Source organism: Lepisosteus oculatus, chromosome 1 (assembly GCF_040954835.1).
Source record: "Lepisosteus oculatus isolate fLepOcu1 chromosome 1, fLepOcu1.hap2, whole genome shotgun sequence".
Classification (NCBI taxonomy): domain Eukaryota; kingdom Metazoa; phylum Chordata; class Actinopteri; order Semionotiformes; family Lepisosteidae; genus Lepisosteus; species Lepisosteus oculatus.
Window position 1 is genome coordinate 65,323,830 of NC_090696.1, and position 26,270 is coordinate 65,350,099.

The 26,270-nt window shown below is 36.0% G+C and overlaps 1 protein-coding gene across 4 annotated transcripts in view; it reads left to right on the forward strand.

Moving 5' to 3' along the window:
• The window catches only part of gstcd (glutathione S-transferase, C-terminal domain containing), a 59,762-nt gene extending 36,895 nt beyond the window's left edge, over nt 1-22,867 (forward strand). For 3 of the 4 annotated variants that reach the window (XM_006630011.3, XM_015345773.2, XM_069191338.1), the window contains exons 6-12: nt 9,542-9,657; nt 9,877-9,921; nt 10,308-10,436; nt 16,727-16,860; nt 18,437-18,467; nt 19,412-19,481; nt 21,900-22,867. In XM_006630011.3, coding sequence (XP_006630074.1) covers nt 9,542-9,657; nt 9,877-9,921; nt 10,308-10,436; nt 16,727-16,860; nt 18,437-18,467; nt 19,412-19,481; nt 21,900-22,051 — 677 coding nt within the window. In that variant the 3' untranslated portion in view covers nt 22,052-22,867. Of the gene's footprint in view, nt 1-9,541; nt 9,658-9,876; nt 9,922-10,307; nt 10,437-10,563; nt 14,343-16,726; nt 16,861-18,436; nt 18,468-19,411; nt 19,482-21,899 lie in introns of those variants that run through there. The other variant, XM_015345774.2, reaches the window with a different exon arrangement.
• The last annotated feature ends 3,403 nt before the right edge of the window (nt 22,868-26,270 follow it).

Here is a 26,270-nt window from a genome sequence, read left to right on the forward strand (position 1 = left end):
TTTACTTATGTGCACCTTCTACGTTTTACACATAGTGAATGAAGATTCTAATTTTTTCAGCCATGTCAGCCAGTTGCTTTGACTCCAGCACACAGGAGAGGGTATATCTTTGATGACAGCAAAGTGCCACGAGTCCGAAAATATGGTGAAACAAACAAAGCAGAGCAGAATGCTTGCTGTTATTTCACAGTTTATTCAGTCCTTTCCCTACCACAACGTTTAAGTGTATTTTCTGTCTTCCAATATTCCTGTAAGCTGTGTGAAAAATATTAAAAAACCCATTGTTTTGTTTTTCTGCTTAGTTTTGTAGGGAGATCATATTCAAATATGTTTAATACTTGATCATTGTCGCTGAATTTTGTGTTAAAGTTGTGCAAAATTACCAAATTACTTGTTTCATATGTTCTGATGCTTTCACCCTTGCAAATGAATCTACATTTGTCACGCAGGCAGGAGCTGTCATGCTTTAAATATGTCTTTATATCGGTGCTCATAGGTTTTCAGAATCAGCATGCAACTTGAGTGTAAATTACTCTTCCATTTCCTCTTGTTACCATGGTTTCTTCTACCGTAGAAGTCTTAATAGTTTTTAAACTTAAATTTAAACTTAAAGACAACGGGATTGAAAGGGATTGATAATTTATCTATAAGATGCATTGAATGATACATCTTGAAATGGTCATCTGGAGTGAAGATTTGACAATGGCAATATATATTTTTTTATTTTTCTTTCAAATTTGTCAGCAATTTGTAATGCCCAGTAGTTCATTGTCATAGTGCAAGTAACCATGGTTTGGACTGTAATGCCTGTTCTTATCTCGATACTGCCAATCTGTTGGACTGCCAAAGGCAAAACAGAGATCTCTCTGGTGTTAGCTCAATGTGGCTTGGTGAGAAAGAACAACAGCCCAACACCCATTGCAACATGCTCAGTCATGTTGTCTAAGATAAGAATGTAAACCTCTTCTTTTGGGATTTGAGATTATGATTTCACAGACACTTGGGCAGATGGATTCCTGGTAGATGCTGCTATCATGCTATTTATCTCAGCAGATCTTGATTTACTAAAAAGCTCATTCTTTTGCCCTTATTTTATATTTATTTTGGGCGATTCAAAAAATATTTAATTTGGGATTTTAGTAAATGTGACGTATGTTTCTCCCTTTGATGAAGTTCATTTGTTCAGTGTAAGTTCTGCACCCTAACTTAATATTATATTTTTTAAAATTAGAAATACTATAGCATCCTCTCCTGAAATAATTGCTTGCAGAAATAAGTTCAATGAACCGGAGTTCTTTTTCTTGTTATTGCAGATTTTGATTTTGTTTTCTTCCCTTGGTTTTCTGTTGCTGTGGTAATGTGGTCCTTGGATAAGCTGGAGAGGTTTGGCATTCAGCTTCTTAACTGCTTTGCTGTTTTTGCTGTAAATACAAGAGAACTTGAGACCACATGGTTTATCGATGTAGTTCCAAAAATGGGCTCTTGGACTCTTGTGACTGTTTAGCCCATCTGTAACTTTGTGGAGTAAATGAAACATCTTTAAAAAACCTTAAAAGGCAAAGTATTATAGTGAGAACTTGATAATATTTTGTCAACAGCTTCCCTGAGTCTGCCCTTTTCCTGTCTTTATATGCTGTCCTTATTACTCTGAGTTTAATTATGGGTTGAACTGTAGGTGTCAGTAGTAGGTGACAGACTTCCCTCTAGACCATTGGTGATTAACTATCCTATGGTGCTGTTTGTAAGATTAGTTGTGACTCCAGTCCTGACTAAATCTCATACTGTTCTCCTATATTCAGACCTGCCTGAACTCCCCCATCAGATCAGATGGCAATTTTTTTTGTCTTTTCCATCTGATCTACTGTCCAAGTGGTGCTGCTGGGGCAGATTTGATGCTGCATAGGTTCAGGGGTGCTCTTCCAGTGATACAGTAGATGAAGTGGGGCTTCTGTTCTTTATAAAGTGCTCTGAGATTGTTCGAGTTGAGTATATTATAGAAAATCAAGCAATTGTTATTAATTATTTAATTAATCCCCAGGATAAAAACGGTTAAAGAACAGTATTCCGATATGAACTTTGTAACATCACATGAAAACAGTGCAATCACTGTACAACCTAAGAAGGGTTAATGGAGCATTAGGTTTAATAATAGTGTACGTCTCAAAATTGAGTAAAACCTACAGCACAAGCCACTTCAAGAACTGTTTAGCATGTTTATTTTTAACAGTTTCAACCAGTTACTAAAACAGTTTAGCATTTCCACTTATTTTTGCACATCAGAGGATGCATTCATTAAAATACAACATTTTTCTTATTTTAACACTGCCACATTCATAAATCACTTTAATTAAGGATGCAACACATTCCAAGATATGTGTTAATATGAGATATTGCCACATCCTGGGTTGCTGCTGAAGGCTTTTGCAAGCATGCCAGTAACACATACCCTGTTAAGAATTATTGTTTAATTGAGTACTGAGCATTACATTATAAATCAATTACCTGCATTACTTCCTAGATTACAAGATACATCTTGTCACACTGAACCACACCTATGAGATCATCTAAAATTCCCTAACTTGCATCATCCTCATGTTTTCTGATGACATATCTGAACTGAATGACTATTGATTTTTTTAAATTGGGAACCAGTGATATCTTTAGTGTAGGCTACCTCACAGCCTTTGGTAGTTGGGAGTAACAATGGTTATGAAATTTTAATCAGGGCTATGATCCCTCAGGATAATAATATTATAATCCTTAAAATTATATAGCGCTTTCCTGGACACTCCACTGAAAGCGCTTTGCAATGTGTAGCCCCCACCTGGATGATGGGACGGCAGCCAAAGTGCACAAATTCATATATTGGGATTACTAGGAGGCCATGATTGATGAAGATCAGGGGGAGATTTGGTCAGGACACTGGGGTTATACCCCTACTCTTTTTAAGAAATGCCCTATGATTTTTAATGAGCATAGTCAGCACCTTGGTTTTCCATCTTATCTGACAGAAGGCACCTTTTTTACAGAATAGTGTCCCCATCACTATACTGGCGGCATAAGAATCCACACAGACTGCAGGGTGAGCGCCCCTTACTGGTCCCACTAACACCTCTTCCAGCAGCAAATTTAGCTTTCCCAGGAGGTCTCCCATCCAAGTACTGACCAGGCTCATACCTACTTAACTTCCAATTGCCAGTTGTGAGTTGCAGGGTGGAATAGATGCTGGCATAATGAGATTAGATTTAAGCAGGATGAGAATATTAGTGACCTGATACTTTAGCCCACTTGGTATGATCTCACAGAGTCACGACTTTTAAAATTTACCCCAGTCATACACATACAGTTCTTACTCTTTCATTGTTACTGAGTATGTTACCCTGCAAGACATTTCCAGTTATTCATGTTTTTAGCTGTTGTTCGGATAATACAAGGGGATTTCCATTTTAAAAGTACAGTATACTGCATATAATAAGACTAAGTAGTATAAACAAAGGCTTTCCTTTAGTACATAAGTGAGGAATGAGTTGTATCTAAATGTTGTTCTTTTAATCATGTATATAGAAGGTTGTTGTTTGGAACTAGTTCTAGCACACCAGAAACAAGGCAGCTAAAGCATTAACATAATATTTAATACATCAATGCCTTACAAAATTTAAAGACATAAGCTCTATGAACGATATGTGGCCCCTTTAGAAATTCCTTAGAAAGACCTTGATGAGGTTCCAAATGGTTTATGGTGACTATTTAGCATGCTGGGAGTCCATACAGTGTTTAATCTTCCAGAGCAGACATCTAATTCTTTGAAATTAGTGCCAAAACAACAGTGAAGTATTAGTTGTGTTTTCTAGTTGTGATTTTGAGCTTTGGTTCCTCTATTGAGATTCAGGTTTTGGCAGACAGCAAGCTAGGAAGATTTCCTGAATTTTTTTTTGTGTGCGAAGCGAGAACAACTTGTGTTACATTCTTTAAGAAGAAGACAGGGAATATTGAACTGGAGAATTGGTGTCTGTTCTTCTCAATTTTTGTGATACTGATTCACTGACCGTTGTACAAACACTTGGGTAATTAATGGTTTAATTAATTAAGGTTGTTTTCCTTGTTTATTTTATGATCTGTTTTCTTCATTTTAAGGGGCTTTGTTGTTTGAAGAATGGAGATTATGACAGATATTTTGTAGTCCTTTAATTAGATGAATGAAATTGGGATTTATTGGTTGTCATTTTACTTATTTAAGGAGATGCAATGTATGGGCAGCTTCAGAAAAAAGAAGACTTTCATGGCATCATTCCTTAGCTCTGATCATTGAAGGCCACTGTGCAGCATCCATAAATCATTGCCTTCCTCACAGCTTAGATTTAATTAAATTTGTGCAATTAAGTGGTAATTTTGTTCAAATGTGTAATTAAGACCTCAGGTACTGGAGTAAAAATTTGAATATCCTGTGACAATGGACCATGAATGAGAAACATGAACATGCATTTTCTTGTTGCATTAACTTATTTGTAAGTATTGGACCTGTCACTGTTTTTACTCACCTGATATTTGGCAGACACAGCTGTTATTTTCATTGGGGGCCAGGGAGAAGGCTACTGTAGGTTTCCAAGGAGACAAAGGGAAACTAAAGAAAACTGAGTGAATTTTCTTTGTTCATGCCAGAACTGACACTGCAGCTTAAAAGTCTGGCCTGGGCTCCATTTTTCTCTTTTGCTTTCAGTTACCAGTTCAGTTTCAGATTTGCCCTTTCCCTACATTAAAAAGGATCTGCTGTCCCAGTTTCTGAGACCGGTTATTAAATCTCAGTAACAAAATAAATCCATTGATGTCATAGAAAAATCTTACAATTTTCAAATTAAGCACAAAATATTGAACTTTGCGAAAGTACAGTATAGTCACCAAGTTGTTGAGTTTGTGCAAATTGCGACATGATGCGGCCCTTCCTGCTCACTAGTCCCTCTAATTACTAATGTTATATGATGTATTAACAAATAAGAACAGGCTGTACAGCACATATTTCAACACAGAAATGTTCTAATGTTGAAGAATAAATAATATTTGTCGGCAAAAATCATCTCTAAATCGAGGGCAATATTTCTATTGGATTAACATACAGTAGAGGTATTCACAAGCCTGCGTGATTACAATGTAATAAGGCAGCGTACGTCCCCGGCCTCATTCTGAATCGCAGAACCTGGCACTGCGCATACCTGGAAATTTAATCTATTTTATTATGTAAATTGAAGATTTTACAAGTTACTGTGTACATATTACTTTTATTGTGGTTTAAAATGCAATCATCAATGCTGATTCTTTCTAACCCCGAAATATAAAAATAGCGTTTCCCTTTAAGAGGGCATTAAAGATTCCTTCTTTGTACATCACAATGTCCGATCTCAATCACTCATGCTCCAGTATATTTACATTTACTGCTTTTGCATTAGAAGATGAGAAGACCTGGTTGTATCATAATAAGTGCTTGATAACGCAGATGCTGTGTTCCTGACTGCAGGAACATTTCAAATGCGAGTGTGTTCCAACAGAGCCCAAGTCACACTGCAATGTTTTTACCTGTGAGAACATAAAATGTTGAAGCACGTTCTTGGAGCACTTTGTTACGGTTTAAAAATATCACTATGCAATAAAAATTGCCTCACCCTTTTAAATGACCTTTACTATAAACATTTTCTGTTTTTTGCAGGAGCAAGGTATTAGACATGAAGGTGAGAGTTTTAATAAAAACAAGGTTACTATCCATGTTACAGCAAAAAGATTGTTGTTTCTGAAAAAATGTTTCTGACAGTCTACAGAAAACTTTTTTTTTCTAATAGTATGAGTGAGAGTGAAGGACAAATTCGAAGAACTTTCTTCTTCTTCTTTTAATTACTAAATGAATCCCAAGGTTGCATTATGCATTTTTGGTACTGTAGGTAGGTAGAAATTTGAAAACTGCAGCATTGATTTATTTAATTGATTAGTCTAATTGAAATCCTCAGTATTTTTAAGTATCATAGGTGGGACTACTGCTATTTTAAAAGATCATATTGTTTTCCCCGGCAAACATAAGTGCCTTCTTGTGCCTAACAGAGCTCTTATTGTACTGTGTATTTCCAGACCATGCACCTCTGTGTTCTGTAGGAAGAAATGTGTGGAAGAATTTGGACTTTCTGAAGGAAGCTAGAACAGTAAAAACTGATAAGCAACAAGTTTGATATATTTGAATATATATGTAATATATTTTTACAAAGAAACTTTCTTGGCTGAATTTTTTAATTCCTTTTTGCTTTCATAATGATTTTAAAAGACCTGTCCACAAAATAATATATATATATACATTGTATGCAACTACATCAATTCTCTATAACCTGACTGAGAAAAATTTAATTAATCTCTTGTCAGATACGTTCCAAAACAGCAGTATGTGTAAACATTTCCCTCTTACATTCCAGCAAGTCTTTTGTTGCACACCATACTTTTTTGGGGGAAAATGTGCCTTAAGTAACTAAGCTGTTACACACCTGTTGCTATATATATGGGTGTCCCATCCCATCTGTACTGCTGTGAGGTGTTAACAATTTATTTGAGGCAGATTCCTTTATTTATGAGAATGCCTGCTGTGGAAATTGCTAGGTGCTGTGCAGCTTTAATTGTTGGGTGATAAATGCTGCAACACCACCAAAAGTGCCTTCAGATGAGAAGTGTAAGCTGCAAGCCAATCTGCTCACCGGGCTCATGAAAGCCCTCATGACTGCTGATCGAATTATTGTAGCACAATGGCACATCAAAGAAAGCCAACACATGGCTACAGCGCTTTCTGTGCTGAATTACATATGTGGGCCAAGTGCCTTTTTTTCACAGGTCTTAACCTGATCCAGCGGGCAAAGCATTCTGAATGTCATGTGGTTTATCTCCAGGCTTCTGCGGGATCACTGGAGGAAGCACCAACATAATCTTTTTAATACAGGCTTGAGTGCCCCGGGACAGAAGGTGTTAATAGCTATAATTTGCATCCTGAATTTAGAACACTTTGCTAGTTGGATCACGTTTGCTTCCTTTATTGAACCCGATGCTTGGTTACTGCACTGATGTCTCTCGTCGCCTTTATTTTATGTTTTTTTCACTTTTGTGTAATGTAGGCACACGGGCTGTACAGGTGTTTGGAGTTGCCTGTTATGAGCTGGTTGCATGAAAGAGTGGGCTGCCATTGTTTGCAGTGGATAGTAGTAAATGGCACTCATCTAACTCATCAATACTTTTAGCATTTGTTTTCTCCTATCAAAATTTGTATTCCCAAGTGTGTCATTTTCCACATTGGTCAATTCTAAAAACTGACTAATGTAAAATTACAATGTATGTTGCTGTTCCTTCTGTCTAATCAAGATCATATACTGTACAGTTAGTAATCGGTTAAATGATATAATTCCTTGACTTACCTGCTCTCAGTTTTCTTGTTATTATTTTGGTGATTTAGGACTTGATCTCCACCTGGATTTAATAGCCAGGCACAGAAGGGTGTTCATGGAATAAACATGATTATTACCACGAATAAGCAGAATTAAAAAAAAAATCTTATACAGAATTGAAAATAGAGCAAGCATGTGGGAAAGAGTTTGCATGGTCAACCCTCGTACAAATCTGTTTTCTGTGGATGTTGCACTTTACTCCCAGCTTCTAAAGATGTGTTGGCAAGGTTATTTGGTGTCTCTAAAATGTCCCCATGGACCTTGTGTGGGTATGTACTTGGACTGGCCTCCTGCTTTGCAGTAGACTCCAGGGTCTCAATGACCCTGACCAGGAATAAGCAGCTTTTTGAAGCTGGATTGCTGGACGATACAGTTTGAACTTCCTACTTTACACAATTATGGTATGACGACTGACATGCATCATTTTCTGAAATGCGTGAAAAGGAAAAGCGTGTATAATGTGTTGCTGCTATTCCAGCATACTGCTTATTATAGCGTGACACAAAGCAAAAGAAAACCGTCATCACTTCTGATTTACACCCATGATAGAGTAACAGCCAGATGCTGATTTCGGGATTGAAGGTTCAGAAATATGGTTTGAGTTAATAAGGGACATCCTTCCTCCATTGTTCTTCCCAAATCTCTGGAATCTTCGTTTGGCAAAACATTGGCTACTGTTCTCGTATCACCCAGATGGCATACCTGCATAGTGGAATCCCACTCTGCTGTTTTAAAAGAGTATGTAAGGCAGAAAGTTAGGCAAGGAATTTTTTTGAAACAGACGTGACTTATAAAATAGGCAAGTGATCACTTAATATAGCAAAATCACTCATGGTGCACCATAGCTGCAAAATATTGCAAATAATCAGAAAATCTAGAAGGATAAAAGGGGAAATGAGGACCCTTTATTTACAAAGGTGTTTAACAGCATTTCTGGGAGGCATTTTAACAGGGATTTTTTTTTGCTTTGTAATTTGAGCAAAGCATAAACTGAAAAGGTCCCACTTGCAAACTAGCTCACATAAACACTTCCTGCCCCTTGAAGAAAAGGATGGCCCTCATTAATTTTTACCTGTAATGTGAAGACCTCTCTTCTGGGTGGTGTCTTTATTGTGTTAAAGCACAGTTGCATGAGCATTGAAAGTTTTTCAAGGACTTTTTTTACAGTTAAAAAAAAGTGAATAAAATTATGCGGAGATAATTTCACCACAATTGTAAGACACCTTTTCAATACTTTAGTATGCAGATGAACACTTGTTATATGTTGGGATTTTTTAAGGAGCTTCAGCAAAACCTTCCATTTAAAAAATCGTAATCCGTGATTCTTACAGCACATCTGCAAGTTGGAGCATCACATACAACACCAGTCCTGTCCTTTGTTGTTGAAAGATTAATTCTGGCCCATTTCAAGATTACACTGGGGAGAGTTAAATGTTCTATTTATGTAAAACCATAGAGCAGTTTCATTTTATCGTATTTCATACTTGCTATTTGTCATTCCTTTTGTTTGGATTGCATTGCAGTGTTTTTTTTTCCAGACTACTGAGCTGTTGGAAACCGACTGCAAAAAAATAAATACATAGCAGGGAAGTCAATCAGTGTGTCACCGTGCAGTGAATCATGGGGAAATTTTTGTGAAAGCAATTTTGAATTGATATGCTTCCTCTTATCCCATTCCCTTAAATTCAAACTGTCAGAAACATTTCATGGTGAATTACCTGAATAGGTAACAAGCAACATCAGACCATATCCGAGAACAGTGTTTTGCAGCTTTTGCATTTGCATCTGTTTAAACTCGTGCACTTGTTCATTTTGTTTTTAAAGAAGTCTATTTAAACACCATTTGCTCAATCATTTTACATCACAATATTCTTTTTTTTTTTACAAAGGATTGTAGGCCTAATTTTCCTCTGTGTACAAAACTGCAATTATCACTGTTTTACCATGGTACAGGCACTGTGTAACTTAGTGGTAAATACAAACCCCACGGCTTCTAAGAAAGAATGTAGTCATAGTAATTAGCATATTAAAATTGCGTATGCTTTAATGACACAGTTAACAAAATTTGTTTTTGGTTTCAGGAAAAATGTCAGATGTCCGTGCTTTGAGGAAACAGCAGCAGTTGAACAACCTTGTTGCCATGGTGACAAAAGCGGCCCAGCCTGGTGACACTGTAGTGGATTTCTGCAGTGGAGGGGTAGTGTATAAGTAATGCTTTGTATCAGTGACCTGTCTCCTTTCATCGTGCTCCCGCGCAGAATTCTTGTCATGCCATGCAGTCATTCCTGAGACGATGTTGAGTTTTTACCCTATTGTACGTTCTCAGGTCTGTGTCAATGTTATGATAGATACCTAGAAATGGACTGAAGCTGTGCGATGTCCTCTTTGAATTTCTCTATTTTGTCTTTGTTTTCAGGGTCATGTGGGAATTGTTCTTGCTCACACCTTACCAGAATGCCAGGTGAGGCCTCAGTGAAACTATCCCTTTCTTCTATTATGGACTACATCTTGTTCAAACGTTCCATTCATTGCAAGTGAGCCAAACTGGGGAAAAAACCTATACAGTATGTGTGTTTCATCTTTGTACAGCGATGTAGTCATTGCAGTGACATATAGATACTTTATTGATCCCATGAGGGAAATTGCAGTGCAACAGCAGCTTAACACAGTCAACACAAAACAGTGTAACGAATGATACAATTATAATAATCCAATCCAATCATATGAACTACAAAAGACATAATCTACCAACTTAATGCTTATTTGTTGCCAAGAAGTGGGTCAGCTTTTATGTTTTGAAGCAGTCGGTTATTGGTTTTAAGGCATTTGTTTACATGCAATTTTCAGGTTTTACTGATAGAGAACAAAGAGGAGTCTCTGGTCAGAGCTAAGAACAGATGCCGTGAGCTTGGCTTAAACAACATTGGATTCATCCAGGCAAATCTTGACTACTTCACTGGGCCTTTCCAAGTGGGAGTAAGTATTGCTATCATTTCACAATAACAATTAATCCATCATGGTTGCGTTATGAGCAGCTGGCACATTCTTATTCTTTAATAAGTGTGTTTTTTATCTCATCTTCTTATTTTCTCATATTTCCTAGATCCAGAGTTTTTCCATGTTCCTGCCTTTTGTCTACGTTGTTACAAGTTTCTTCACTCTTGCAGTAATGTTGGAAACTCTTTGGTCTCTATTTTTTTTGCATTTTTATTTTTCTGATTCTTTATTTCCAGCCGATATCTTTAAATGCTCAATATGTTTGTATTGTTTTTGTTCTCTTTTTCTTAGAACAGCATTTGGACCAAACTTAAATCGCAGCCCTTCAATTGCAGATTACAAACCCAGTATTTGGTGCTTGGTTTCCTTTCAAAAGAGGCAAGAGGCTGATAGCAAACACAAAGCTGTAATAAAATACTGTGTTTATAATTGGCATTTCAGGGATGGGTCAACCTTTTGACTTAATCCAAGTCTTAATCTTAAGAATGCATTTTGTCGCTTCTATTTATTTCAAATGGTTTTCACATTTGAAATATTATACTATTTTGATCTGACAAGGTACTCTGATGTAAACCTAAAAATAATTTGTAAACAAGACTCAATCTGTAAGTGCAGTTGTCAAGTGAGGCTTTGTCTTGTGCTTGGACGTAAACAAGCAAGCTAGGAGACAATGACTTCAGGCAGAGGAACTCCTTGGGAATGCATGTCCTTACTTAACCCGGAGGGAGAAAATGCTGTCTAAAGAGCTGTGGATTAACATTTACATTGTTGCAGTATAGACTGCACTCATCAGCACTGGTTTAATTCAGCTTAGAAGTAGGGACCTAATAGGCAGACTTGATAAAAGACCTCCTCTGCTCCTGCATCTCCTATAGCCTAACCAGTTCCAAATACACTGACCAGTGGAAACAGCTTAGTGAAACTGTAAGGTGATGTTTCCTAGGAAATTGGCATATCCTCCCGGGCAAAAACTTGAATATCTTGGGTGATTTTAGATCACTCAGCTCTTCTGTCGCCTGGTTAACCTTCCATGAGCATTGACAGGTTCAATAAAAATGAACAACATCTTCTGAGACTCTTTGTACTCTTTGATGGTCTTTGTACCATCAACACCTACTGTGCAAAGATTGACAGTAAGCATCGTGGTTCCTGTTTTTACTTACTCTGATTTGGGAGTTCACTTTTCTTATTACTACGGAATATTTTTGCTTTCTAATTATATTCAAGGGGTCTTTTTTGCCCTGTTGTACTATGATTATTTATTGTTGTTACACAGATACATAAGCCACACTTCTATCAAAACTACCAACAAGACATTTTCTTGCCCAGTTAACGGAAACAACAGGCATGGTACTGATTGATATCTCTGAACTGTGAGAGCTGCTGACCATGCAGATAATACTAAACAAATACTGTAGGAATTGGCTATAGTAAAACTAGACCTGGAATTGTTTTTATATTAAAGTAACTAGCGGCAATTTGCCCTTTATGCAGAGACAGTTTACAGTAGCTTATCTCTGCTATTACAGCAGTATTTCCAAAGAATGCATAACAGTTCCATCACACAAAGACATACCCAGAACAAATATTCTAAATTGCTCAGACGTTCAAATCCCAGTGCATTCGAAAAGTGAAGCTTTCACCACATTCACCACATCCCCAAGGTAAAGTAATGGCGTTCTTACAAAATCATTATGATTTATTTGGTGGCCTCTGGGCTTAGGATATTTTTCCATAGTTATTAAATGTGTTTATTCTAAACATTGAACAAAAAAGTATAACTGCAGTAATAATGAAAATACAACCAAATTGGGAAACTGCTGGACTGAAATGTAAGATAAATGGCTGCTGACCAGTGTCAACTGTAAAAGGTCCTTGACTGATGAGAAACAAAGCTCTCTGGCTGAGAGGTTAAGTGAAACGCAGTGCCCCCCTTTTGTAATCAGCAGATTGTTAGTGTTTTTTACTGGAAAACAATCTGTCAGGGGCCATTTATAAGGAATGTCACATGGTTAAAAATAAACATGGAAAAGGATGAGCCCATACATGTGTTTATACCTTGTATACAGTATGCCATTCTATTCTAGTAGGAGTCAAAAGTACAGTAAGCCACAAAACTGGCTGGAATTGTGTGCTTCATGAGGTTTAACTAGAAAATAGGAAAAACAGCAAAGAAATCAGAGATTGGGGCCAATTTAGTGTGTTTTCAGTTTGGTTTGAGATTAGCAATAAACATCTATATAGTATACTGTAAAAGAACAGACGTTCTGTGTCCAATATTGGCAGTTTTTGAAGGGCACTGAAAATACACCTAATTTACTGAAATAAGCATTAGACGTGATGCTTGATTTTGGCAAAATTGGAAAAATGTTACATTAGTCTCTGCAGCTACTCTAAGCATAACAGAAGACCACCAGTACTGAGAAAAATGTACAGTCCATTACACAACATTGCCTTCTCAGTAGTTAACAGTGTCAGGATTAATTAAAGGATTTTTCTATAAAATGGTAGGATGGTGTGCTTTTCTTTCTTTCATTACTTTAAACTGAAGTCAAAAGTTTTGTATTGCTTGAATTGTTAATGAAAACAAGTGAAACGTATTAACAAAAAGGCCTGTTTCCTATTTTATTCTTTAATTTCCTGTTCAAAACAAACAAAAAGCATTCGTAGCACATACGTTCTGTTATTTAATAATTGGCTTTTTGTTTGAAGTTCGAAGATTGCATTTGGTTTCTGCAATCTGGTCTTCCAAAATGTGTTCCTTATTTCAACTGGTGAAGCAGGTATTCTCTTTTCAATCTGATCTGCTGTGTAGTGAGGCTGCTGGTTTAAAATGACTGTTGTATATCACCCAGGTGGATGATGCACCATAGTGGTGGATGAAGTTGGTCCCTTCCTATATGTCAAGTACTTTGTAATCCTTTAGGATGAACGGATGAATCCTCTAGTAATTGTTGAAGCCCCCCAAAACGTGATTTTACCTAAATTATATTAAAAAATCTCAAGCCACTTACAAGCAGAAAAAGAGCTTTAATCACACAACAGGGAGTCTGTGTTAGATTAAACTTCAGAAGATTTATTTTAGTACAAAGGAAGTTTGGAACAGTTGTGCCTTTTTATAAGAAAAAAAAATCACCATGTGTGAATGTGCTGGTTCAAGGAATTATACCCCAGAGTGTTCTGAAATAATTTGAGTATATCTTGCTGTTTCAAAAACCAGACACGTTCTGCAAACATATTTCTATTTTCTAATTTTATTGGAAATTGTTATCACATTCAGTTATGAGATTTGGTAAGTTTAATGCCTGACATCATTTTTATGACATTTATTTTTTTTGTCAGGAATGCTGGGTTGTTTTTGACTGGAGTGACCTAATAATGAACAATTCAGTATACCATGACTGTTGTAAGTTATTATCAGTACATTTTTTACAGATTTTTACAGATTTCTGTCTTTGAGAGGCTAAATTTAAATTGTGACGTATCTCAGGATGAGTTTTAATTGTTCCAATGTGATCAAATTTAAACATACCAAAAATGATATAAATTCCCAGTCATGTTTATTTCAAGGGGCATGTGTCAAATGGTGCTTACTGTTACTACACCTATAAAGAAGTCATTTGTTTGATCAACATTTTTTTCAATTTGATCACAGGCAAATTTATTTCATCCTGCAGAACCTTCCTTACCTAAAATAAACTGCTATGTTTATTTTTTAGGAATCTGTGTATATGATACAGCAGTGTATTGCTCCGCAAATTGCTCTGCAGTTTTTTTATTTTGCTGTGTTGTTCAACTGTGATCTTCAACTTTATGGTTTCAGATAAGATTCCAGTATTATATTGGGTAATGTATTGTTGTTGCTATGAACAATTGTTATTAACTATATGAACTACTGTTAATTATGTTATTAATATTTATAAACATAATAAATGTTAATGTAATTATTAACATAACTTGTATTACGTTAATAAATGTTATTAAACATCTATGAACAATTACTAAAGAAGCTGTTTCAATTTGCCTCTTTTGCACATGTACAGTAGTGATGCCACCTTTTTGCTCTTGGGACGTAATAATGAGAGGAGAAATAACGACAGAGGGCCATGACAACTTAATGTTGGAAGGCTGTGGAAGTGGGAAATTAAAAGGAGAGTGCTGATGAAATGCATTTTTATGTCCCTTGAGAAATTAAATTTTAAAAAAAGACTTCAATCATACTTTTAAAAAGTCAGTCCTGCTGCACTATTCAGTCCGACAATACCACCATGAAAGATTTCTTTGACAGGATTACATGAAAAAAACAGGTATTTGGCTTTCCTGCGGTGACAATATAAAAGAAAATACCGTGTAATTTCCATAGAGAGCTGGACTGCTTTCTCGAAAATGTTCTGCTCTCAGTTCATTAATCCCACGGTTCTGGCTGGCTAAACTTGTACCTCTCAACATGCAACCATTCAGCTCAGAGCATTCTGGGGAAGTAAAACAATTGACACAGGATTCTCTACTCCAATAGAGAATAGGAGCTCTTAAAACACCGGACCAAACGTTTACCCTTTTTTCTAGTTTTCAATGACAGTATTTTATCAAGCTCTACAGTATGTCAAAATAGTAAAAGCACCCAAAAAAGGGGTAAAATGCATATGAAATAACGAAAGAAGCGAAAATGTAATTTGTATTTATTATATAATTTGGTAAGTGGTTGTTTCATATTTCATTTTTTTCTGTGATACATTGCAAATAAATATGTCCGATGAAAAACACTGGAAAACAATTTAATGGTTTTCAGTCTAACATGCACTGTATATTTGTGGGTAATATTTGCTATTCTTACTCTATATCTGTGAACTGTAAGAATAAAATTGGAGTGTTTGAATACTAATAATGAGCTAATAAGCTGTGAAAACGTTTTAAATTATTCCATTTAAAATGTCGGATGACAGTTATTTTCTGTGTTAAGTATTTATGTTAATTCTGCACTAGTTTTCTTTAAGGGCTGTCAAAAATGTCATGCACTGCAAAGTCTTGGTCCTTTCATTTTTTAGTGAGTCATGATAACAGTGCCTTGCAGAGGTATTTACTGTAGATCTTTGCCTGGTTTTCATATTTTGTTTGAAAACTTGCAGCCATGATGCTTGAAGTATCAATTAATGTATTATATATAAATTCATTATATGATAAAAGCCTTCAAAGCAAACATATTCAATATGTAATATTCATATTACAACGTATTCAAACCAAAATGTAAAAAAGTTAATAGCTAATTGATTTAGAAGAAAAATGGAAAACTAGTCAAACCCCTTTACTGTGGCAAACCTAAATAAATGTATTAAAATTTGTAAAAATACCTTAACATAACACACAATTTGTTGAGTGGCCTTTGTCTGTAATAATAATGATCCACATGATTTGACAAGAAATATACCTACTGTATCTCTGTAAGGTTACAGAAAAAATCAAATCTTTACAGAAAAAAACATCTTTAGAGCTAAAACTGAGACATAAATTAACCTTTTAGGATGACAATAATTCAAAGCACAAGGCCAGAGCTACACTGGAGTGGCTTAAGAATAAGAAAGTGAATGTCCTTGAGTGTCTGAAAACTGCTGGCCTTAAGCAATCCTCAAGCAACTTGAGAGAACCTAATCATGTCAGCTAAGAAAAATGGGGGAAAAGTACACAAGGCTGGTGTGTATAGTTGGTAGAGAAGTGCCCAAAAAGACCTGAGGCTGCAATTGCTGCCAAAAGTGCTTCCACCAAATATTGAGTTTACAGCTCTGAATACTAATGCAGCTCCTGTTGTTCATTTTTCTCTTTAGTTTTTGCCAAGGTAAAGGTGACTTGTCTTGCCTTTGGAAGTATTTAGTTTGAGATTTTAGTTTTTTTTAAATATATTAATTTAAAAAAAGGTGTATATATGATTTTGGAAGTTAACTGCAGTAAATGGGAAACCCTAGGAAGGTAACAGTATGAATACTTTTGCAAGGCACTGTATCTGTGCATAACCACTGCTTCAGAGGCCACGCATTTTATTCCGTTGTTACATACTGTATGGAAATTTTAATTTCACCCAAGTACATTTTATTAGATTGAAAGTCAGACATGGTGTTTTCCTTTGTTTTACTTACGACACATAAGCGAAAGAAAAAAAGCATGTTGTTTTTAGTTTTGAAAAGAATTGGTGTTTGATGTGCGTGTTGACTGTTGTGTTTGTCAGCTTTCTTGCCATTGCTCAGAGGGGGATTTTTTTTTTGTCTGTGTGCGTTCAGGTTGCACTTCACGCCTGTGGAGTGGCAACGGACATGGTGATTGAGCTCTGTGTGAAAGCCCAAGCTGCCTTTGTCATCAGCCCCTGTTGCTACGGGTTCATTCAGAACACACTCAAGTTCACCTTCCCTAGGAGGTAAGAAGAGATCTGTTTCTCGCAGCACAGCCTGGCCTTCCTAGCGAGTGTCTTGACCTTGGTGCACAGATATTATGTTGCCCTCTGCTTTAAGAAGTTAGACACTGATGAAAACTGCAGGATGAGCTCCCTGCTGAATATAGGACTTACAAGCATCGGGTTTATTAAGAAATGTAGTGTGATTCCAGGATGACTGTGTATAAAACTAAAGCCTTGCTATCAGATATTAAAAAGGGGGCCGTGGGACCTCTTATTAAATTTCAAAGCCGCCAATTTAATATTGAACATCCACATTTTGTTTCTCCATTTTTACACTGTTGTGAGGATTTGTAGAGAACTGATTCGTAGTGAGTCTCGAGTTCATTAAATGTACTGGAGCGAGCTTTATAAGGATCCTTGAAGCAAAAATTACTTGCTGGACGAGTAAAAGCATTTGTTCAGAGGACTGGCTGAAGATTGGTGTTCTGAAGATGGGGGGGGGTACTCAGACAGTCACATGCTCCTGGCTATGTGTGCCTGTGAGTTTGCAATGCTGTCAGGAAGAGCTGCAAATATCCCCCATTTGACACTGACTTTATGGCTTGTAGCATAAAATATATTAGATAGTTCAGGGGTGGTTAGGTGATTTTTATTGACAATTAGTAATGGTACATTTTAAAAAGTAAAATAATAGGTATTTAAAACATTTAGAATCAGATTAGATCAAATCCCGTTTTTTAGGAGACTCAATTGGGAAGTGGAGTAATTTCATACATTACAGATCTCTATTTCTCACACTTTGTTTCCAAGCAAATTCCTAATGATGTGATTTCCACTCCAACGTAAGGGGTGTGTTTGACCATTTTAAATTCCTAGAGCTAAGCAATTGCTATATTTTAGAGCACTTTTAAAAGAGTATGGAATCCATGTGACTATATCAAACAACTAGTTGAGATTTTCTTTTGTATACATAGTGTAAAAAAATGAATATTTCCCTCACTGGTGCTGTAATTTTTTTTAATTAAAACTCAGTTGAGGTTCTCTGGTAGAATAGTTTGATCAGATTTACTTCTCAGTTCAATTATTTTGCTTCAGGTGGTTGGGTACAATAATTAGACACATGAAGGTAATGCAACTAGAAGAAATTATTTGGCTGCAGTGAATTCTGTTATATTTTTTCCTTAATCTTCTAATTTCCCTCATCTTCCTACAGATGATGCTGCTTAAAATATCTATTTTCAATTTTCACTTGTTCATAATGTGTTTGAAATCAATGCCTATATGATTGTATTTTTCTCTTAAGGAAAACTTAAATTTACCCAGCACTTTGCTGAATAAAGCTCAAAATGTCTGTAATGAATATAGTAGTATCCAATATAAAGTGTCAAAATTTCTGATGCTTTGACAGGAAGTACGAATCGATCTCTTTCCTGGACTCTCGTAATCGCTAATATATTAACATTACTGAAGATGTCAGTTATTTTGTTGTATAGAATGGAAATTTAATGGAATTTGGAATCATATTGTGGTGTCAATGGTTTTGTTTTCGTTTTTATTGTTATTTGTCTCTCACTTTTTAAAATATGCTTTGTTACAGCAAGCAGTTTTTGGATGCTTTGTCCTATAAGGTATGTTTTACCTTATAATTTTACCTGGTATTCATGTGAGGTACTGTACCAGTGCACAATACAAAAGAAAGAAAAAATACCAGATCATATCATACACTTACTGTATCTTGGTCCTACCCTTGCACAAACCTAATCTTAACTATAGTGTAATCCTAGTTCTGATCATTCCCAGACCTTTGTCGTGAATGTATGCCTAACCATACCAGAATGATCCCTGTGGTCAAGATGGAAATGTCCACACCCCTGTATGAGACCTTTTATAACTCCAGAGGGGTACAGGATTTACTTGTGTGAATGTGAAGCCACATGTCCCCATCTAACACAAAGAAGAGAGCAGCTGTCATGATTTAACAGTTGGAGATTTGAGAGCATTAAAAAACATTTTTTCCTTGCAGTTCACTTTATATCCTGGGATAGTGTTTCATTGAAAATCAGTAAAAACATCAACTTTGATCAAAATAGTTTAATTAAACCCAAGGCTAGTTTTGTTTAATTAAATAATTGTTATTTCCCCCCTTTGTGCCATCTTATGTTTTCATTAAGGCTGCTTTACAGAGTCACGGTGTCTTGTGGTTTCTGTTCCATTCAAGCCCTGTTGCTAATGGCCTTGAATTGGGGGATTTTGAGATCCAATCTGCAGGACTAATCAGGTCCCTTCTGAACCAGCTGTGAATATCAGTGATCTGAAGTGATTAATTGAATTCAATAAATTATACTTAAAGTGCACTATAAATTAACTTGCAGCTTTCTCCTTTTTATTTCATTTTGTATGTCCCTGATAATGAATTTCAAACATCAGGGTATATTAACATAATTTTAATCATTTCTGTATTGCTCAGATTGTATAGCCAAGGGTAGCTTTCCTTTGATACTGCCTCTTTCCCCATGTAACATTGAGAGCCATGTGACGTTTGCACCATGTCTTCTGTGTGTGCCTCTTATAGGAGCACATGATCCTGTGCAGATTTGCAGACCAGACAGCTGTCCAACTGCCTGCTGGTCGACGCCTAATAGGTAGGTGTTATTTTTCTACTGGTGCCATGGACTTATCACACCATATACTGTATATTGGTCATGTAACGCAGATGGTCTTTAATGTTCTTTCACTCCAACAGGTGTGAGAGGTAAAACTGAATTTTGGCTTCTTTTATAGAACAGTTAAGATATCTTTTCATTCTTTAATATACTGTAGCTAGTAGAACTTTAGGTTGATTGAAGAAATAAGTATTTAAATTTTTTTTTTTTGCCTGATAATCTTTGGCCCATTTATTACTTTTTTGTTTGATTTGTTTTTGAGGTTTTGGTAACTTACTGTATATAAATTCACCAGAAACTCTTTTAATACTTTACTTCGTTAAGTAGTGTATCAAAATATTTTTTAAATCTGTCAACTACAGGTTTGCATTCACATTTGAAAGGGAAGGGAGGGATTATTAAAAACAATTACAGGAATCACTACATAATTGTTAATTAGCACTGTTTCCATGAGAGAACAATTGTTTATAAACAGTTTTTTTGCTACAGATCATAAAAAAAGCACGGGTTCTCCACTCTCCCATTAACAAGAGGCATGTGTGCGTCTATACATCCGATTGTTTTTGTCATATTGTTTCCCACTCCTTTTTTATTGGCAATAAAATAACACTTTCAAGTTTTCAACAAACACATGCTAGCCATCTTTGGTCTTGAGATTTAATGCTTAACAAATGTGTCTTTATTGCAGTGATATTGCTGTCACCCTTCACAAGCTTTCCGCAGTACATGAACTCTATCAACCATTTCACTAAGAAGATCAATTTCGAAACAATTAAATGTTGTTCCTGATGAACTGAGAAACTTTTTATATAAAGTACCTTTATATAAATGTAACCTTAATTCTCCTTTGTTAAATGTAAAAATTAGAAATTCATGGTTTGGGCAAATTACCCTGTCATATGTATAATGAAGCATATCTCATTCCAGTGCTATTATGCAGAATTTGATAAATTGGCATGCATAGCATATCCACTTTGCAACAATTCAGGATATTTAAAATACAAATGGAGTTAGGATTCAAATTTTATCACTATGGATTTTTTGTGAGATACATGCAAAGAAGCAGAGATCATTCAAACATATTTTTTATAATGTTGCAGCTTCCCATCCGACTGATTTGAATTTGATTGATCTGCTGATGCTTTAAAGTAGAGGTGCTCTACTGTATGTCATACGTAGAAACAGCTGTGACAGGAATCTTTTGGACATCTGCCTTCTGCAGGATGGCTTTGATCTAATGAAATCCTATAAACAAGTTCTGTAATTTTGTTGGGTATTTTGAGACAACACTTGTGAGAAGACTTACCTGCAGAAGTAGCAATATTAGTTTAAGCCCCCTCCCGTATGTAAAAGCACTTTGAGATTCTTTGGGATGTCAAATTGATTAATATTATTCTAATCATTATTTGTAATCACAAAGCAGTCAGACGTTAATCCTATCATATAGGTGTCTAAGTCACACAGATGTGTATTTTGTGATGAATTTTCAGGACAATAATTTTCTCAGTCAGACTCCTGGTCAGAAAGGGCAGGCAGAAAACACAGGAAGGCTATTTTGTTTATACTGTAGACTCAAAAGAAGGGTGAGACTTATTGTACCACAAGAGGATGCTGGTGTTTTAGTTACCACAGCAGCTTGACCAGTTATGGTCAGCATCACATCACATCACAGTTTGTACCTGTCTGGGATTTCTCGTTCATTTCCCAGCTCCAAAGCTGCATGGACCACAGACAGGCAAACAAATCTGTTGAGCCAAAAGACTGATCATGTCTCTCAGTAGGTTTGCAACACATTTAATGATCCAGAGGGTTATATCTCCATACCAGACCCTCACCAGATAAGCCTGGTGTGCTGAGTTTACTTTGAAGGTTTTACTTTACTGTGAGGTTTTCATAGTGAGAAGTACAATACATTGCAATCAAGAATCTGATTAAGATGCACACAAAAAATGAACTTACCTTAAAAAAGACTTGTTGTTGATGTTGGCAGTTGCACGATTTCTTTGAGTGGAGTGTCCAGAAAAGCTAGTTCAAGTAGGAAGCTGCGTCAGCATGCGTAGACTGCAAAGGAACAAGTAAAGGTTTATTCCATGCTGAAAAGAGGAGAAAGGAAACACAACGTGTCGGCTGTGGAGCCTTCTCTTCGGCTTCTTCGGCTCACGCCTGAAGAAGGCTCCACAACCGAAACGCTGTGTTTCCTTTCTTCTCTTTTCAGCATGGAATAACCCTTTACTTGTTCCTGTCCAGGAAAGCGCTATATATACAATAGTAAGTGTCAGGAATTATTATTATTATGCAGATATGAATATGAACATTTTAATTGGTCCATTCAGCAACGAGCTAAAAGTGAAAAAGGATCTCAAACAGCCTGCCACCTTACGTTGTGACCCCTGACAGGTAAGCAGTGCATGGGCCTTGTGGACCTGGATAGATCCTGGGCAGCAGAGAGTCATGGCTACTGCGTCGGAGTAATGACCATGGAGCCCGGGAGCTGCTCCCCGAAGAACAACATGCTGGTGGGGGTTCCAGACGGTCGCAGTCTTCCCTGAGCTGCAGGAAGACATTCTTCTCTGCTGTCTCCGTCCCCACTGAATCATTCAAACATCATTTTATAGTGTTTTAGCGTCACTGCCTAAGGAATTTGAATTGAAATAATCTTCTGATGTTGTAATCTGCTCTATGTCACCAGTAGAAACAGCTGTGACTAGAATCTTTAAGTCATCTGGTGTCAGAAAACTGGTTTTGGCATAAAGAAATCCTCACCCAGTGAAAGTGCTGAAAGTCAATATGATGCTTCCTTATGATGTCCTGGTATCTCTAATTATTCAAAGAACCATATGTATCACACCCTCCATGTTTCCTGAATCCAGGTTTGTTAAATCTTGCAAGGCATCACAGCTGTGAAGGTGGCGGAAAAAGATCTCACCTCAAAATTAAACGTGCTAGCAAAGATGAACCATCAAGCTATCAGTTTTTCTAATTTGTTGTTTTAGATTTTTATTTTTTAACAAAAAAAATTAGAAAAGTTTTTGTAGATTTTAATAGTAATGCCATTTTTTATATTAACTTTGGATATTTCAGTATTCCACAATGTTATTGTTTTACTTTAAAAAAAATAATGCAATGTATACAGTATACTGTATATTGATGTAAATGCTTTGGGATTAGATGTATAGCAGACTCCTTGTTATAAAGTCATGAGCTTTTGTCCACCCACCCAGCCAGAACATTGCCTGGTAATGTTACTTAATGAGAGATAATAAACTGTGTTGCATCATAAAATGCTTTATACATTGCATCTGTTGACAGAGGAAGAAACTTGTTCTATTACTGTAAATTGAGAACATTAAATGGATTTAATGAAACACTTGAATTTTGTCATGTTTTATGTTGTATTATTGCATCCTATGTTCATTTTCATTACAGAGTACATAATCATTTTTTGGTTCACCATTCTTTTAAGTTTTTATGAATGTGGCATTGATTTTTTTCAGGGAAAAACTAATATTAGATTTATTTTAAATGTATACCTTGCTACTTTACAATATTGGTTTTAATTGCATGTTTAAATTAAAAAGATTTGTACATGTTTGCATTCTCAACTATAGCTTGTTAATACATTTCCAAGGAAAGACATAAGATGCTTTAGACATTGCATCTGTTGACAGAGGAAAAAAAACTTATATTACTGTGAATTGAGATCATTAAATGGATTTAATGAAACACTTGAATATTGTCATGTTTTACGTCATGTTATTGCATCCTAAATTCATTTTCATTACAGAGTCCATAATCATTTATTCCTTCACCGTTAAGTCTTTATGAATGTGGCATTGATTTTTTTCAGGAAAAAACAAATACTGTACAGTGTATATATATACTGTATATTAAATGTCTACTGTACTTGTGCATGTTCTAAATTATTATTTAAGATGCCTTTGCATTTTGGACTACAGCTTATTAATACATTTCCAGCCAGAGATGTAGAGCATGCTGCTCAGGGGTGTATGAAGTCTCCTTGATGAAGTACTGTAGAGGAGTTTTCAATCACAGTTCTTGCCTAAAATTCTGAGAATGCAGGAATTTTCTGCTCAACTGACAACCTGATGGTCCTGATGCTTATAGAACTGGAATATTTCAAAAGGGAGATACTTCATTCCATTATTTTACCTGTGGAAAAATACAAGAACTATGGCTAAAGATGAGATTTGGCTCACCAGTAAAACAAATTAGCCCATATAAAATTGTATCGTTGGACCGTGGCAAAAAACTGTAAGGCACAGAGAAGTATGATTTGGCAAAGTAAATTTGTTGTGTAATGGTGGTAAAGTCATGGAAAAACAAAAATAGCATACTGACGAAGATCAAACTGAAAAAGGAATCTTCTTGAATGTCGGGCAGATAAGGGTTTTTTTTAAGGAACATATCATGAGAATCTGGACTGATACAGAACTACTTTACATGAAGTATCCATCTGGTATTTTAGAAGCTGTCTTTTAAAAGAAAATGGAAAAGTACCAAAGAATATCAGCCTTAATGTTTCTTATAAATCCCCCTTTTCAATTTGAATTCATTTTCACTATGAATTCCCAGGTTATTTTTTAGCTTTATTTAAAAAAACCTTCATCCTTTCTCACAAATCCATTTTTTTCTCTTCAGTGAACAGTTTTCTTTATCTGTACCCTCTAGTATTTCTTAGCATGTATGGTTTGAGCCTGATGAGAACAAAGTAAGAGATTTATGTGCCCCTGAAGTACTGTACAGTTTGTTAATTTTGAAAGGCTTTATAAAAATAGGTTTTCCTTGTTATTTGCTTCTTCTGTAGATACATAGTCCCTTCGGTGGGCATATCATCTACCTAATATTTTGAAAGATTACATCATCACTTTATCATTTCACAGGACAAATATTTTTATAGGTTTGAAAGGCCACTGAACCGTATTGTATACGGCTTTGCAATCAAACGTAAAATTCACAAACATAACTTTGGGAACTGCTTTTGCGTGTTCATGAATCATGTGATTTCAGGCAATGAAATCTTCACTGTAATGTGATTTAAACACCAGGCAAGAAAAGTGAAAAACAAAGGTACAGTATAAACCATGCTTCTCCCTCAGCTCCATTCTGCTGTACACGCTTGCTGAGAAATTGAGCCCTGTTCAAACATTTTTCCCCCCATACACTTTAAGGAATGTAAATGTACACATCTGTGAGGTGCAATGGGAAAAAAGAATGAAGCAGCATAGGTTTGTTAAAGATAGTTCACTTCACTGACTCAGCATTACCCCAGTGCAAGTCTCCCTTCCCGAGTTCCCTATTTTATGATTTGCACCACATAAGAGCTTTTTAATTACTTCCGACTTTTTAGATCCTATCAAACGTTGCCCATTCATTTCTTATCCCCTTTTGCCCTTGAAGCTGAAGTGAAGGAGAAAATCCTTCTTTTGGCTGTTATTTGCATTAGAAAACTCCCTTTCAGATCCTAACTGGAGTTCAGTAGGTAAATCCCCCTTCAGTGAGCAGTAGTCAAAGAAAAGGTTTGTCCATCTAAAAACCACACAGAAGCACTTTTGAACTAAGGAGGTTTTGAGCAAATTATGCTTCTGTAAATCCTGAGTGAAGTCTTGTCATGGTTTTTCACTACAACTGACTCAAAAGCACTGGATTAGGCTTTCATTGCATAATTTTACAGACTTCCAGTGTCTTGCTGTTGGCAAGTTTGTTCAAACTAGACATATACTGTACTGTACAACACCTGAAAGTCTGTGTACCAAAACACTTTGTGCCACCAAAACATTTTGGTGTCTGACTAAATAGAAATATTTTACTTTAAAAATGTAAAGGTTCTGCTGTTTAATTTCAGATCATTTTATTTAAAAGAGACTGGCACTTTAACACACTGGATATGGATTATGATAGACATCCTTTTCAAATGCTGAAAGCCGTTTAAGGTTATTGGTAAGAATAACTGTGTTTTCATGAGACCACATACTGTGAGTGTTTCAAAGCTTAAATAAAATAAAGCTTATTAGAGGTGTAAAATGATTAAGAATATGTGAACGCCACCTTTTACTGACTATTTTTTTGTAATGCTATTAAAACTTTTCACGTGGCACAGAAAATTTTAATTATTTTCAGCAGTATTACCAGTGAAATAGCTAAACAGATCAGATGTACTGTACCGACTTTCCGATCTAATGTATACTACTAATTTTAAATGTCATAAAACAGGAAAGTTAATTTATAGCTGCACCAAAATATTCTGCTTGTCACAAATCGTATTAGCATGTTGTATGTGTGCAAATACCCATTAAAATGTGATCAGCAGCTCTGACGATGATTTTTATAACATCTCAACAACTTTTGTGTGCCTCCAGCAGTCCAGGGCAGGCACTGGCAGCATGTGCAGTCCAGACAGTCTTCGCTGAAATACTTTATTCTCTCTGCCAAAAAATACTTATTATACCCTGATGTGCATTGCTCAATAACCCTGGCTCCATATACCAGCTGTGTACCGTAAGAGTCTTGTTAATGCATGACACTCGCTTGGTAAGGGGTTACTTCCGTTTTATTCCATACTGTATTGATGTGAGTCAAGGCTGAGGGTTTCTTGAGAAGTCCTCATAAATGAAAATGTATTATTATTGTTGATGGTGTAGTTTTCTCGGAATCGCAGATAAGGTTACAGTCTTCTAACATTTTTTTGTGCGAGTTTCAGATCAAGCTCGATTCTTTTTCGGAAACCTAAGTTAATTTCTCTATAGAAAT